The sequence below is a fragment of the Vigna unguiculata genome, chromosome 7, assembly GCF_004118075.2.
Source record: "Vigna unguiculata cultivar IT97K-499-35 chromosome 7, ASM411807v1, whole genome shotgun sequence".
Taxonomy (NCBI): Eukaryota; Viridiplantae; Streptophyta; class Magnoliopsida; order Fabales; family Fabaceae; genus Vigna; species Vigna unguiculata.
Window position 1 is genome coordinate 17,376,876 of NC_040285.1, and position 17,602 is coordinate 17,394,477.

Genomic DNA, 17,602 nt, shown 5'->3' on the forward strand with positions numbered 1-17,602 from the left:
ACTATTCATTCGCATTCGCACTGGCAAAAGTTCTGTCTCAAACTCGTGTTTGGGAAGAAAGGGGGAACTCGAACTTGTAAGAAGAAAAAGTGAACTGTTCAAATTTTCCCACCTAATATTAATATAAGTAAACTTAATAAAGCAATGTTTTTTAAAATTGTATAACCTTTGAGTCCGCCATCCGACGCCGTTAATTTCATTTTTATGCGTAAGCCGTCCGACGCAAACGATTTTACCTTTTATTTGTCGGCTAAACTGATGCCACACTAAAATTACAAATAAAAGCATTTTATTCAAGTTGGCTGGTATATTTTTAAATTATTTTTTTCTATTATAGTCGGATTTGCATAGGTCAAACTGACGTCTTTTGCGTCCTACACTAATCCGACGCATTTTTTGGAAGCTAATACTCAACATTCTTGTAGTATGACATGTGTGACTCTCCTTTCAAATATAATATAGTTTAACTGTTTTTTTATTTAATTATGATTTGACAGATCAATGCTTTATTTTTATTAAATTTTGACAAAAGAGATATATAAACTTAAATATTTACATATACATATATAATTTATAATTTGTTACATTTTACCTTACATCTAAATCTTCTTATTCCTTAGATAAAGAAAAGGAATTGAAACTTCACTACAAAATGTTCCTTATATTTAAATCTTCTTATTCACAAGACATGTTCGAATTTCACTATAGAAAGAACCAATGGATGAAGTAAAAATGTAAATCACTTTAGTCTGACACTAATTGAAAATGGAAACCAGAATGAATCAATTTGATGCATGCACTACACACAATGATCCTAAAATTAGATTCGATTTTTTTTATGAACACTAATTCTGTTGAATTTAGATTCGATTTTTTTGATTTCTATAATATATTAAAATGAATTATCATTGCAAAATGCTTCGAAAAAACTTGAAGAAGGAATACGAAACTAACACGAATGCAAACACGTGCTTAAAACGCGAAATCGAAGATTGCAAAACCTAAGTTAACTGAAATTAACGAACAAAACAAAATTAACTACGTAATTGTTGAATTCAATGATGTCTTTGATTGGAAATTGTTAGTATTTTGAGGTTGTGAAGGGGATAGTTGAAGGGATAGAGAAAATGTGTAGATAGTAGAGTGTGAAAGTAGTAGTTGGAGAAGTGTATCTTGTAGTTGAGAATAGTTGTATTGGATGTTGTGTTATTTTGTTCTTCCTGTTACAAATGGTAGGATACATGGGTATTTATAGACCCATAGATTATTCTAGAAACTCCTAGCTAGAACTAATGCAAATACTTCTAGAGTTTTCTACGTAGTACAATGTTCTTTAATTTTCTTCCTATCCTAAGCTTTTCTTCAATACTCTAGAAGTTTCATTACATTTCAATAACTCTATCTTAGATTTTTCTAGATTGTTCTAGAATTTGCATTATACTTTAATACTCCTCCTTGATGCAAATTCGGTAACTCCAAGCATAACGCGTAGTAGTTCAAACCTTGGTCTTGGTAAGGCCTTTGTGAAAATATCTGCAATTTGATCTTCTGTCGGGCAATACTTAAGTCGTATCTTCATATTTGTTTCCGCTTCTCTGATGAAGTGGTATTTAATTGCTATATGTTTTGTTCGACTGTGATGCACTGGGTTCTTTTCCATTGCAATAGTTGACTTATTGTCGCAATTAATTGTAGTAGGGCCACTTTGTTTTTCTCCCATATCTTTGAGTATTCTTCGAAGCCATATAGCTTGACTTGTTGCTTCAGCTGCTGCCACATATTCTGCTTCAGCGGTTGATTGTGCAACTGTGGCTTGCTTCTTTGACGCCCAAGAGAATATTCCCGATCCCAGTGAGAAAGCATAGCCTGAGGTGCTCTTCATGTCATCTATTGATCCTGCCCAATCACTATCGGTGTAGCCAATGATCCTTGAGTTAGTCATGGTTTTGTACCATATTCCAAACTCCTTTGTGCCTTGTAGATATCTTAAAATTCTTTTCCTTACTCCATAATGAATCTGACTTGGCTTTTGCATGAATCTTGATAGAAGACTTGTGGCATACATAATGTTTGGTCTTCTGGTTGTGAGATATAAGAGACTTCCAATCAAACTTCTGTAGCATGATGCATCTGTTTCTTGTGCTCCATCATCTTTTTGTAGTTTCTCATTTACCACCAATGGAGTAGCGACAGGTTTACAGTCATACATCTTGAACTTCTTCAATAGGGCTTCAATATATTTCTTTTGAGAAATATGCCGTCTTCTTGTTGTTTCACATCTATACCGAGAAAATAGTTCATCAACCCAAGGTCGGTCATCTCAAATGTCTTCATCATGTCTTCTTTAAATTCTTTCATCATCTCCAAATTGTTTCCTGTATAGATAAGATCATCGACATATAAGGAGACAATGAGGTGATACTGACCTTGTGCTTTAATATATAGTGTTGGCTCACTTTTGCTCCTCTTGAATCCTTGATCGATGAAGTATTGATCAATCTTGCTATACCATGCTCGAGGAGTTTGCTTCAAGCCGTATAAGGCTTTTTTTAGTCTTAGTACTTTGCCTTCATTGCCTTTATTGATGAAGCCTTGAGCTTGTTCAACATAAATCTCTTCTTCGAGCACTCCATTTAGGAAGGCTGATTTGACATCTAGTTGATAGATGTTCCATCCTTTTTGTTCTGCTAGGGCTATTAGAGCTCTTATTGTATCTAGTCGTGCGACTGGAGCAAATGTCTCATTGTAGTCGATTCCTGGTTGTTGTGAGTATCCTTTTACAACCAATCTAGCCTTGTGCTTTTGTATAGTTCCATCAGGATTGAGCTTTGTTTTATATACCCATTTCACTCCAATGATGTCTTTTCCTTGAGGACAGTTTACGAGCTCCCAAGTGTTATTCTTCTCAATCATTTTAACCTCTTCTTCCATAGCCTTGACCCATACTTCTTGCTTTGATGCTTCCTCATAGAAGTTAGGCTCAATCATGGCCATATTACAGGTTTTGTATATGTCTACCAAAGATCTTACTCGTCTTGGAGTGGACTCTAGTGAAGAATCTTCTAATGGAGGTAGAGAAGGCGTACCTGAAGCTTCTGCCTCTTCTTGAATTTCTTCTTGATATTGTTGCACTGGGACTAAAGTGCTGCTTTTAACAACTTTTTCTTCTTCCCAATTCCAAGAAGCATTTTCATCAATTTCAACATCTCGACTAATGACGAGCTTTTTTGTTTGTAGGTTGTAAACTCGATAGCCTTTTGATTGTGTGCTATATCCCAAGAATATTCCTCGTATAGTCTTATCTTCAAACTTGTGCCTTCTTTGATCAGGAACATGTATGTAGCAGATAGATCCAAATACTCATAGGTGTTTGGTTGATGGCTTTCTTCCACTCCAAGCTTCAATAGGAGTCTTGTCTTTAACTACCTTAGTTGGACATCTGTTTAAAATGTAAACTGCAGTGTAGACTGCTTCAGCCCAAAAAGTGTTAGGCATACTTTTCTCTTTTAGCATTGATCTTGCCATCTCCATGTCTGTGCGATTTTTTCTTTCTGATACACCGTTTTATTGTGGAGCATATGCGACTGTGAGTTGTCTCTCTATGCCTTCATCTTCGCAGAATTTGTCAAACTCGCGAGATGTATACTCCTTTTCACGATCACTTCTAAGTACTTTTATCTGTTTTCCACTTTGCTTCTCAACAAGGGCCTTGAATTTCTTGAATATTCCAAAGACTTCTGACTTTGCCTTTAAGAAATAGACTCATGTCATTCTAGAGAAGTCATCAATGAAGATGATGAAATACCTATTGCTGTGATGTGAAGGCGTCCTCATTGGTCCGCAAACATCAGTATGGATCAACTCTAGTAAGTCTTTTGCTCTACATGCTTTGTCGGTCGAGAATGGTAATCGATGTTGTTTACCAAGGAGACATCCTTCGCATGATTCATTATTCTCCTTTAAGCATGGAAGATCTCTCATCATGTTTTTCTTATATAGAAGCTTTAAGGCATATGTGTTGAAGTGGCCAAATCTCCTATGCCAAAGCCACGAGTCATCAACTTCTGCCTTCATGGCAATATTAGTTCCAGGTTTGAAGCTTATGGGAAAGCTTCTATTTCTCTTCTCCATTTTTACATGGCCAATTTCTATCTTTCTACTGTCATAAATTTTGCATGTATCTTTCTCAAAGTGGAGAGAATATCCATTCTCCATCATTTGGCCAATACTTAAAAGATTCTCTTTAAGATTGGGAACCAGTAAAAAATCCTTGATGAATTTCGTACCTTTCTTTGTCTCCACCATGACAGTTCCTTTGCCTTGAGACTCCACTGTGGCACCGTTTCCTAGTAGAACTTTGACATTGACAGATTTATCAATGTCTTTGAAGAATAGTTTCCCCATAGGCTCTCATCTGACTAACTATTTCCTTTATTCTAGAATAGTAGTCTTTAATGGTTTCAGATTCTTTCATTCTTATTAATTCAAACTCTCGTCTTAGAGAATGAAGTTTAACATTGCGTACCTCATCACTTCCTTGAAACTCTTCTTGTATTGTGTTCCAAGCTTGCTTTGCACTTGTGGCACATATTATTCTCGGAAAGATTGTGTCATCAATTGCTTGTTGAAGAGCAAATAAAGCCCTTGAATCCTTCTGTTTGTTTTCCTTCAACTCCTTCTTCTGAGCTGCAGTAAGAGTGGAAGTGTCTTCTGGAATAGTGAATCCCTCTTCTATAATGTCCCATAAGTCTTGGGAGTGAAAAAATGTCTTCATTTTGACACTCCAAAAATCATAATTTTCTCCTGTGAAAATAGGTACTGGAATTGATGATGTTTGATTGGTAGTGGCCATAGGTTGAGAAAATATTTTGGAAGTAGTATAGAATGGAGTTCTAATTTTTTTTGAAGTAGTTGAAAAGTTTATCTATGCCCAGTAGATGACTGAACGTAGCTCTGGTACCACTGTTAGTATTTTGAGGTTGTGAAGGGGATAGTTGAAGGGATAGAGAAAATGTGTAGATAGTAAAGTGTGAAAGTAGTAGTTGGAGAAGTGTATCTTGTAGTTGAGAATAGTTGTATTGGATGTTGTGTTATTTTGTTCTTCCTGTTACAAATGGTAGGATACATGGGTATTTATAGACCCATAGATTATTCTAGAAACTCCTAGCTAGAACTAATGCAAATACTTCTAGAGTTTTCTACATAGTACAATGTTCTTGAATTTTCTTCCTATCCTAAGCTTTTTTCCAATACTCTAGAAGTTTCATTACATTTCAATAACTCTATCTTAGATTTTTCTAGATTGTTCTAGAATTTGCATTATACTTTAATAGAAATGTTAATTTGAAAGCGAAAATAGATTCAGAATTACTCCTATTGCTAAACCAAATCAACTACAACATACAAGCATCACAAATCAAGCAAAACAAAAAAATCACAGTGGCATAAAATGAAGAACTCAACTCTGTTATTGACAATTTATCTTGCTATTAATCACGTTTACAACATATTGTGATCTTTGGGACACACTAGATTATAGGCATGAGTCCATAACCTATACCTACTATGTTTTGGAAGAAGACTTGATCAAATAACAGAATTGAAGAGTGCTTCTAGTGATAAACCAGAAAATAACAAGATCAGATCACTACAAGAACTACTTCAGGATCTCTAATCTTCTTCAAGAACTACATTCAACCAAACAGGGAGAAAGATCTGTCACAAATTTTTTCACGGATCTCAAGGCGTTGTGGGAAGAACTTGAGTCTCTCAGACCAACACCAAGCTGCACCTGTAAGGTTAAGTGTGAATGTGACTTCATCAAAACTGTTATTAAGCACAAAGAATCCGAGTACATCATGTGTTTTCTAAAAGGGCTCAATGACGTTTATGGTACTGTGAAGACACAAATTTTGCTAATGGAGCCACTGCAAGGTATAAATCGTGTCTTCTCTCTTGTTATGCAACAAGAACGACAACTAATTGGGAACACCATAGAAAGCAGTAAGATCTTGGTGGCTGCAGCGAACACTGAGGATCAAAGAAATTCCAAGAATCATGAGAAGTGGAAGGGACAAGGACAAGGACGAGACAAAAATAGGAATCAGAATAATGGCAAACAATGCAGCTATCCACAAACTATACCACACCATAGATGAGTGCTATGCTAAGCACGGCTATCCCCCTTAGTACAAGACCAAAGGTGAAAAGGTGGTTAACAACACTATTGCTGAAAAAGACGAAATTGTAATTAAACAGCATGATCAACGACCAAGCAAGGAAGGTAGTATTTTCTCATATGAACAAATGCTTCAAATCATGAAAATGATCCAAGAAGCCAAAGGTGATGTTTCTCACAAAGTTAACAATCTGATGTCTGATTCTACTGGTGAGAAGGTTTCAAATGGTAAGAACAGAAACATTACATGGATTCTAGATATCGGAGCAACAGACCATGTTACCTTTGATATTTCTAATTTTGTAGTTTTTAGAAAAATAAAATCCACATGTATTAAACTGCCAAATGGGTCACATATATTTGCACACTATGATGGGACTGTACAACTATTTGATAATTTTTTTCTTGCATGTGTTTCTTGTACCCGAGTTTGCATTCAATCTTATTTCTATGCAAAAGATTGTTAGATCCCACAACTGGAAACTAATTTTTTCCTCTGAGTTGTGTCAGATCCAAGATGCCCGTTCTTTGAAGATGATTGGAGAAGTTAAGCTCCAAGAAGGATTATACCTGCTGCAATTGTCAGCCACAAAGAAGATTGTAAATTCCTTCTCCAACATCACTGAGGGACATCATAATAACTCGAAGAATCAAGATGGGGGAATTTGGCTCAAAAGGCTGGGATATCCCTCAGATAAAGTTCTACATCTTTTCAGTAAACATTTTCCTTACATTGTTTTTAGTGAAACCAAACCCTGTGATGTATGTCATTTTTCAAAGCAGACTAGCCTTTCCTTTAATAATAGTAGCTCGTATTTTGAGCATGTTTTTTATTTGATACATGTTGACATTTGGGGGCCTTATGGCACCACCTCTATACATGGACATAGATTCTTTCTGACTATAATGGATGACCACAACAGGTTTTGTTGGGTGTTCTTAATGAAAACGAAAGCTGAAATAAGAGATGCTATAACAAAGTTTGTGATCATGATTAACACTCAATTTCAAAAGAAAATTAAAATCATATGTTCTGATAATGGAAGTGAGTTTATGTGTAGAGACTTGTATGATAATCTTGGTATAATTCATCAAACCAGCTGCATAGAAACCCCCAACAAAATTCTATTATAGAAAGAAAGCATAGGCATATTCTGGAAGTTATTAGAAGCGTTATTTTTCAATCTAACATTCCTATGATTTTATGGTCCTATGCTGTTATGCAAGCTGTTTTTTTAATAAACCGTTTACCAACTAAAGTCTTGAAAGAAAAAAACCCCTTATGAGTTAGTATATGAGATCACTCCAAATTTAAATGATGTTAAGGTGTTCGGATCCTTGTGTTTTTCCTCTAGCTTGCAAAGAAATAAGTCTAAATTTGACACAAGAGCTAGAAAATGTGTGTTCTTAGGTTACCAGAATGGAACCAAAGGATATGTTGTGCTGGACATTAATAGTAGAGAAACTTTTGTTTCCAGAGATGTTGGTTTTTATGAAAAAGGTGTTTCCTTATGCAAACCATATTGATCCTGTTTTGCAAACAAATAATACTTATCAAATATCATATTTTAATCCTTTTTTTGAATCTATCAATTACAATGCTGGAAATGTGCAAACTGAACACAATCATCCACACACTGAATCTCAAATTGAAAATGTTACTGATTCTTTGAGACGTTCTACTCAAAATAGAAGACTATCATTGCCAACTTAGCTCTTATACAAACAAAAATAGTTAAGATATCCTTTATCCTATATCTTCATGTCTCAGCTACAGTAAACTTTCTTCTTCACACTTGAAATATGTTCTTGCTATGTCCACCAATAGAAAGCCATCTTCTTACAGTGAAGTTGTCATTTTCCCGAATGGAGGAAGGCCATGACAGAAGAAATTAGAGCTCTTGAACAAAATGAGGCTTGGGAAATTGTTGATTCACCTCGAGACAAAAAGCCCATAGGTTGCAGATAGGTTTATAAGGTAAAATATAATGCTAATGGTGAGGTAGAACGCTACAAAGCAAGGTTGGTAGCCAAGGGTTACACTCAACTGGAGGGCATCGACTATTTGGATACTTTTTCCCTTGTAGCAAAGTTAACCACCATCAGATTCCTACTTGTCATTACTCCTGCCCAGAATTGGTTTTTGAAACAATTGGATGTGAACAACACATTTCTCCATGGAGATCTAGATTAAGAAGTTTATATGCTTCCTCCACCAGGGTGTGCTGATATTGAAAGCAGGCAAGTTTGTAGATTGAAGAAAACCTTGTATGGCTTGAAGCAAGCCAGCAAGCAATGGTTTGCGAAGCTCTCATCTCACCTTAAAGCCTCTGGTTTTTCTTAATCTGCATATGATCATTCATTGTTTGTACAAATATTCGAGACTAACATCATTGTTCTTTTAGTGTACGTTGATGATATTATACTTGCAGGAAATCATCTCTCTGATATTGAGCAAATCACGCAATCCCTAGATGACACCTTTAAAGTAAAAAATTTGGGAAATTTGAAATATTTTCTCGGGCTGGAGATTGCTAGATCAAGTGAGGGAATCCATGTCTCACAAAGGAAATATGCCTTAGACATCTTAGCTGACAATGGTCTCCTTGCTTCAAAGGCTTGTGCTACCCCTATTACCAAAGACACTAAAGGTTTGTTCGAAGGAGGAGTTCCTCTTAAGACATCACCCTATATCAAAGACTGATAGGGCGACTTCTTTACCTAACAAAAACCAGGCCTGATATCAGATATGCCGTACAATTCCTAAGTCAATTCATCCAATCCCCCACAAAAGAATGCCTCGCAGCTGCCCATCGTGTCCTTCGCTACATTAAAGCAGCACCTAGACAAGGTCTCTTCTTCTCCAACAACTCAACTCTACAAATAAAGGGCTTTTGTGACTCTGACTGGGCAACTTGCCCCAACACACGTCGATCTACAACTGGACTATGCGTCTTCCTTGGTTCATCCTTAATAAGTTGGAAATCGAAAAAACAATCCACCATCTCAAGGTCTTCATCAAAAGCATAGTACAGGGCCCTTGCCACTCTCACTTGTGAGATTCAGTGGCTGAAATACTTATTGGATGAACTGTAGATTAAACCAAAAGAGTCAACTATGGTATACTGCGACAACCAATCAGCACGTCACATTGCTTTGAACCCCATTTTTCACGAACGAACGAAACATATCGAAATAAATTGTCTCGTCGTCCGTGAGAAGGTTTAGGCCAAACTCTTCCAGCTCCTACCTATAACTTCCACGCATCAAGCCGTTGATGTCTTCACAAAGGCACTTGATCCTGGCATCTTCAAAAGTGTTGTGTCTAAGCTTGGATTACTTGATATTCACTCTTGAGCTTATGGGGGGGTGTTGGGTTTTACCAGTTTTTACGTAGTTTGTTAGTTTGTTAGTTTCTACATATTTAGTTAGTTTTCCCTTTTCTAAACTCTATATATATAAACCATGTTTGGCCACAGTACAGTGAATATATCAAAAAGTTTTCTCTGTTTCTTTCTCTCTTTGCTTTCGCTTTTCTCTTTTCATATCTTTTGGCTTATCAAGATGATAGTAATCATAAAACTCCAATAGGCGTCGGTCCAGCGACGGGAAAATGACCATGTCCATTTCCTCGATGCAAAGCTTGTTTGCGTCGGCCAAACGGGGACAAATTTTTGCCGCGTATTAATCGTCGGCTCAATCGACGAAAACTAATAAAGAATATAATAAGAATTTCTTATGTATGGTCAAACCCACGAACATTAGAAAAAGTGAAAAATTTTAAAAAAACTTTCGTCGGTCAGGACGATGTAAATGTAGATAATTCAACATATCTTCTATGTTTTGCGTGGGCTTTGCGTGGGTTAAGCCCACGAAACATTAACATAACTTTACGTGCGTAGGCTAAGCCCACACATGATTGAATTGAAAATCTGAAACTAGGGGTTGTGCGTGGGTTAGATCGACGCAAACAATTGACATTTTAATAGTCGGCATCGGCCTAGCGTGGGTTAGGTCGACGCAAATACTTGCTAAATTTGAAATGAAATTTCTGTTTCTGGTTACATCCCAGACGCTAAATTGCATCCATTTCCAGAACCCACTACCAGAATCCACTGTCAAAACCTACATCTAGATACATTTCAAACAATCCAGCATTCCAGCAATCTAGGATATCATTTCATTTATTTAGAACTAAAATTACAAACATAAAATCTAAGTACATTGTGACTTTAATTAGGACAAATTAAAGTCACACAAAAGTCCATGAGTCCAAGATCGAATGTGTCCATGTGTCCAAAATCACATTACAGTCACATAAAAAGTTCTAATATTGTCATTACAGCACATAAAAAGTCCTAATATTGTCATTACAGTCACACAAAAAGTCCTAATATTGTCATTACAGTCAGAGTTGCATCTCATTCTAAGTTTTCCTACTTATTCTATAAAACCTAATAACATCCACCTCCAACCCACAATCCACCATGGAAGAGAGAAGGATTGCACTGAAACCTGAAAAATGAAAAACTAAAATGTAAGAGATTAATGTCTAAAGCAACTTTATTAGTATCCTATAATATAATTAAGAAAGTAAATTTTTAGAAAATGTATGTGCAATTTGAACAAAAACAAAGATGTGCCATTTTCAAGGAACGGGCTGATCATCCAAGTCTTCCTCATAATGCAGATGCACGTGACTGGTGCTTGTTGAAGTGTCTGTAGCCTATTTCTCCAACAACATGGCTAATTGTTGCTTCATCAAACTCAATTCTTCTTGAACGAGAGCATATTTTTTTTTTCAGTTTAATCAACTCTCATATTCGCTTGTTTTACTTCTTCTAGAAGCCTCTTTGTCTCAACCAACTGTCCTAGTCTTGGATGAATTGTGTGGGCTAAAGTAAAAGGTTGAGTGAGGGATGACACACTATGATGAATGTTCGCAGCTAAATCCCTAGTGCCATAAACTTTGCCTCTACTTTTCCCTCCAGCAACATCTTTCCAACATTGAATCTTTGTTGTTGTTGTAGTTCTTGTAGAACTATCCATCTCCATGTCCTGCACACGCTGATGATATTTCTCCTACCATTCATAATATTTGAAAAGTGTTAGAATTGTATATTACAAACAAAATTAAAGCAACAATTGATAACCTACATATACTTCACGTGCACGTGTATCTACCCAAGCACCGTCCTTCTTCTTATGAGTGACAAGAAACAACCCATACTACATAAACAATTTGGCCTAGCCCGTCTATGATGGATATATAATAAATATAAATTTTAATCCAATCATTTACCTTATTCTGTAAATAATTTTTTATAAGAACAAGTCAAAAAAGTTTCCAAGTGACATGATTTTTGAATCAAAGGACACAGAAACAGAAGAGTTGGAAAAAACAAAATATATGTATCCCACACAAGCACTAACATTGCACCACAGTCACTTATTTGTTGGGAAGCTAAAATAGAACCCACTAACACAAGCTTCCAAGTCTTCTGCAAAATCCATCATACAGGGAAAAGAAAGACAATCTAAAGCACCCATCAACCAAAAAATCAGTCACGCAAAAAAAAAAAAGTGCTGACCTTGTGTAGCTGCCAACACAATTTTGACCTCCACTCCAAGTGTTTACTTCACCCCAACAGTCAGGACCACCTTCAATCGCAGCACCACACACCTTAACTTCATGATTTCAACTCCAAAAATCCTTCCCCTCCACCTAATAATCTTAAACCAAAAAATTATTCAGCTAATGAACTTAATGCAGTAAAAGGAATTTCAATGAATCCACCTGGTGCAAACCTAAACCCTTGTAATGTCCAAGTTCCACTGTTCTTAGAGAAATGGGCTGAAATGAGCTCCCTTGAAACACTATTGGTAGTTTCCATCTTTTCCAATAAAAACTTTAATCCCTTAGATAATTTTACCAAAAAGTTTGCATTAAATTCGAATGTTTAAAATGATAAATTAATAAAACTCTCTATCTTGAAATAAAATTTATTAGTTTTTCTATCCTAATCAAAACTCTAGATTATTTCGTAATAATCAGATTCCAACAAATAAGTTATCAATTAATAATCATATAATTAAAAAATACAGAACACAAAAATAATGAAAAAAAAATACATTAAATAATAAAAATCACAAAATATGATGATACATTACATTCAACTTCAATAAAAAAAGTAGAAAATTAATTATTTCTAAACATTCTGAGTAATAGTAAAAGGAAAGATAATAAAAATAACGAAAAAAAAATCATTTACTAGATTATTTACATAGACATATATAATTTACAATTTTTACATGTGACCATTACATCTAAATCTTCTTATTCCTTAGGTAAAGATAAGGAGTTTTATTTATCTACTATTCTTTCCTTAACTTATACTCTCATTTATTTTTTATATTTTTATATAGCTAGTGGAAACATAATAATATATAAAATGATTAACATGTATAATGGGAGACAAGTAAAGGGTGACCACAGTTGGTCATTCCACTAAGATTGGGATATCGAGACCTGACATTTGAAATGCCACAGAATTGTTAACAATATTTGTGATTTAACTAGTTTTTTTGGGGGAATACTGTAATGATCACCGTCGAGAATATGGATTCAGGAAATTTGGGACCTCAATTTACTTAAAGTGATATTTTTTACTTCTTTTTTTTTCACGCATAAGCAGTAGAATAAGGAAGTAAAAATAGATATAATGTAAATTTATATCATCAAAATGATATATTAATACTCTTTGAATTAATAAATCTCATTTTATCTTATTTTAGAAATATTTGAATTAGTGAAGATTTATGATGCACCTATACTTCAATCTGAGTCTCACACGTATCCGTATCTGATACTTTAGGATACCTTATCGATATCTAATTTACAAAGTCGTAGTACAAGAAAATCTTTTAATAATGATCAATTTTAGTAATAAAAATAATTTGTATCGATTTAAAAACTAAAAAGTATTAGCAACTAAAATAGTTTCAAAAAATTATAATTAGTCTCTAAATTGATAATTCAAATAATTTTTATTATGAATTGATTTCTAAATTGGTCACTAATATTAGTTACCAAGATTTTGACTACCAAAATAATTGGTCACTAACATTAGCTACCAAAGTTTTGACTACCAAAATAATTAGTCTATAAATTGGTCTATAATTAGGAAATGGGTCTCTAACATATTTTTGGTTACTAAAATTGGTCATACGGTGGTACTCTTATGATGATAATAATTTATATTTTTTATGTTGATAACTTTAGTACATATAATTTTAAGTTGGATTAACACAATAACAATCATATATTTATTATGTTTTTAAGAATTATTGCACCCATTTTTCAACATTCATATATCGCATATCTATCACGTATCGTATTCTATTATTTTTAAAATAAACGTATCGACATATTGAATACGTATCATATCCGAAACACGTATCATATTCATTCATGTGGAGATAGATGATTTCGCCATAAATAATAGAATAAAACAATAACATTTCAATATTTAATCATCTAAATATCATGATCTACAATATATTCAAAACTTTATTTATTATAACTTTTATTATTCTTCAAGAATGATTTATAATATTTTATCATATTATTTAGCCATAAGTAAAAATAATAATTAAAAATAAAATCAAGAAATATAAAAAAATAGTATCTGTATATAATTGAAGATAAAAATAAATAATTAAGATAAGAGCGTAACTAGATATAAATACAAACAATTGAATAAATAATACTCATACATACACAATGAAGATAAACATAAATGAATGGATAAATATAATCAACGTGTAATTAAATATAAATATAAATAAATAAAATTAATGGAAGATAAATACAAATAAATAAATAAAATAAAGTTAGAAATACAATTTAATATAAATAATATAATATAAATAGAAATATAAAAAAATAAGATTAATAACATCTCACCAAAATTATTATTATAAAATAAATAGATGATAGATATCTCTTTCTATCATTTCACTAATTATAGAATATGCATGTTTTCCTCCTTACATATGTTTATTAAGAAGGTAATTGCAAGCATGTGAGTAGATTTTTATATATGCTTTTATCTCTTCATATAAGATAAGTCCCTTATCTTGTTTCTCTTTTTCAATAGTGATATCATTATTTTTAATTAATTAACTAATTGGTTAATTTTATTATTTATCTTTTTTGTTTTATATTATTTAAAAAATAATAAAATATTTATATAATTTATAATATAATTATACAGACTAGTCTTTTGTTTATCTTCTTAAACAGTTTTAGTTAGTCTAGGGTAATTATAATGCATTATTTATGAAAAATATTACAGTATGAATTTTTAGATTTTACAACTTGTTGAGGGAACTTTCGGCGGCCATCGCCTCAATATCTTAAAATCTTTTCATTTGTTGTTGGAAGAAAGTACGCAGCATTGATGTTCTTACAAGAATAAAAATCTAGCACGGAATTATCCTAGACTAACTAAAACTGTTTAAGAAGATAAACAAAAGACTAGTGTGTATAAGTTTGTTATAATTTTTACGTTACATCTTTTCTTGATGTTTGAAATAACAGTGAAATCTTTAAAAATGAGAGTTAGAAAGGATTAATAAAAGCTTAACATCAAGTAGAGTTGATATTTGAATAAATTAATGGGAAATGGGAAGATGGTGAAGCGACAGAAAACAGTTGCCTAAGAAGACTTGCCAATTTTTTTGAGAACCCAGATTGGAATATGTAGGAGGAATCCACTAAACGATAAACAAGACAAGATGGAAATATTAAATTAAATACTTTTACATCAAGTCACATACCTATAGAAAAAATGATAAAACCCCCTGAATTAAACAAATGAAATTAATATCTGGTCCAGGCAAATAAATTGAAGTCAAGAGGAGAAGGAAGAGTTAGTTGTCTGAAAACCTAGTACTATGTCTTCCCCTTTCTTAGAGAGTCCATATTGGGACATGATGATGCAGGAGCCTTCAGAAATATTGTTCCAATCGTTGTCAAGCAATGATGTTCTTGACCCTCTGCACGATTCTCTTTCGTTCGACATGGTTGACTTCTCAACGGCAGCAACAGAAGGAAAGAAAGTGGTGGTGGAGTCTGAAGTGAAGAAAAGGGAAAGGTCATACATAGGTGTGAGGAAAAGGCCTTGGGGAAAATTTGCTGCAGAAATCAGAGACACCACAAGGAGTGGGAGAAGGGTTTGGCTTGGAACCTTTGAGAGTGCAGAAGCTGCTGCTTTAGCTTATGACCAAGCTGCATTTTCCATGAGAGGCCATAATGCTGTACTCAATTTCCCTGTCAAAAGGGTTAAAGAGTCTTTGCAAGAGATCCAATATACCTGCTTCAATGGCTCTTCTCCTGCTCTTGCACTCAAGGCCAGGCACTGCAAGCAAAAACACTTGTCAAAACCCAAAAACTCTAAAGGGAAAGACAAATCAAACCCATGTCTAGTGGTGTTAGAAGATTTGGGAGTTGATTATCTAGAGCAACTTCTAAGCATATCAGAACAATCTGCAAGCCCTACCTACTTCAACTAAATCTTCCTCACTATTTTTTCTTTCTTTTTCCTTCTTGTTTTACATAATCAACAATTTCTGTCTTGGGCGTGTCTATGTATTATGAATTCTCATTACTAATATACATGTCCAGTGCCAATTAGAATATTTCTACAGGTATATTATTTGATCCATAAAGAAAATGTTATCATTGTCAGTGATTGAATCAATTGGGAGTATGAACTTCTGTAGTGAATTACATTTTTTCCACTCTACTCTTTAGTTGAACCTGAATTCAAATTCATGCTGGCACCTACATTTTCGATGCCTCTCTTATACAAACTCATGACTCATTTTCAACACACATTTCAAGAATTCTAATAAAGTCTTGGATATATAGCTAATGATGCAATAGGATGAAAAGCTTTTTCCTGCATGAGTGAATAGTGACTTAATTATCATTTCTAGAGCATAGTTTGCAGTTAGAAACCTTATTGTCGAAAATAGTGACATTCCTATGTAACTAGATTTCAATCCGAATCGCAACAAACCAAATCACTCACAACCCACAGATTGTTCTTCTTCTGCAAAAGTTCATTTTGGCAGATTCATCAGGCCCTTTTTAGTTAGTAACTGGGAAAGAAAGATTTCATTGAAACATAATGAAATTTGTTTTACCATCATGACCGGATATCCAAAACTCAGACCAGTGACATTTTTAGAGACATTTATCATAGTTTTTAGGGACCTTTGTGTTATATCTGATGTCTGGCTTGTCCCTTAAATTTCTTTATATCCACATTTGTAAATTGTGATCAATCAATTCAGTGTAGATTTTGCAATCACTGTAACCAGGAGAAGGATCGAAAGTATACAAAATACTAAAATCAAATGTTCTTAAACTCATTGAGTACATCAAGTCTAACACAGGAAAACCTAAAAAAGTCTGATGAAATTAAGAAACTAAAAAATTTGTCTGTGAATATGAACAATAGAATATTTCTATAATAGGTCATCACTGTAATAGGAACCCATTAAGAAGAGTTATTCTGTATGAATTTACCTTTAGCAGCACTTTGCAATTAAAAACATGTATCCAGAAAGACAAATGGATATCAAGGTTCATTCATGCATTGTACTTACTTGTCAACAGACTTGGGCGAAGATTTTCGACTTCAGTCATTTCTTGATTTAAATTTCAGAAGAGATAAAAGTTGAAAAATTTAAGATAAAAACTACATACGGATAACCTATGTAACATTAATATTGACACGAACATCCAACATAACACAAATACAAATACTGCAACATAAACATGTGTAGTCTCCAAAATATAGGACATTGGAACACACAGATCTATATATTAGATCATTATTTATTTACATTCTCAAAATCCTTTATTAACAAGATTAGTCAAGTATAATAACCTAAACATATACATATGTTAACACAAAACTAAATCTAATCTATTTAATAGTGAAAAAGCAAAATGCAATAATCATATAAAATTTGTTGTTTTTTCTATAATCATAAGTTTACAAGTTTATATATTTCTTAGAAAATCATCATTATGAATATTAACTTTATGTTGGAGCCATATCAAAATAATGTAGAAAAAAAGAAAAGTCTTTTAAATTGAACATATTAATGTGTGTTATATGACTATCGTACACGTATTGAATATGGGACACACCATTTATTAGACATTTTGAGCCTCATACCTGATAGCACTCAGCCATTACACAGTTACACTCCTTGCAATGTCTCACTGTCTAGGTTAAGTAAAAGGGAGGATGTTGAGCATTCACATAGAAGATTAAGATATCTATCATCATTTGCTCCCTAATGATCTACATCTCAAGATGTAATAACACTATAGCTTCATGAATT

General features: G+C 33.6%; 1 protein-coding gene across 1 annotated transcript; it reads left to right on the forward strand.

Annotated features, from left to right (window-relative positions):
- The first annotated feature begins 14,903 nt into the window (after positions 1 to 14,903).
- Positions 14,904 to 16,795, forward strand: LOC114190571 (ethylene-responsive transcription factor 1B-like). The gene has a single exon (XM_028079514.1). It carries the CDS (start codon positions 15,137 to 15,139, stop codon positions 15,752 to 15,754), a length of 618 nt encoding a protein of 205 aa, XP_027935315.1. The 5' UTR covers positions 14,904 to 15,136; the 3' UTR covers positions 15,755 to 16,795.
- The last annotated feature ends 807 nt before the right edge of the window (positions 16,796 to 17,602 follow it).

Coding starts and splice junctions, on each gene's coding strand:
- LOC114190571 (XM_028079514.1), top strand. CDS start 15,137: ATGTCTTCCCCTTTCTTAGAGAGTCCATATTGGGACATGATGATGCAG.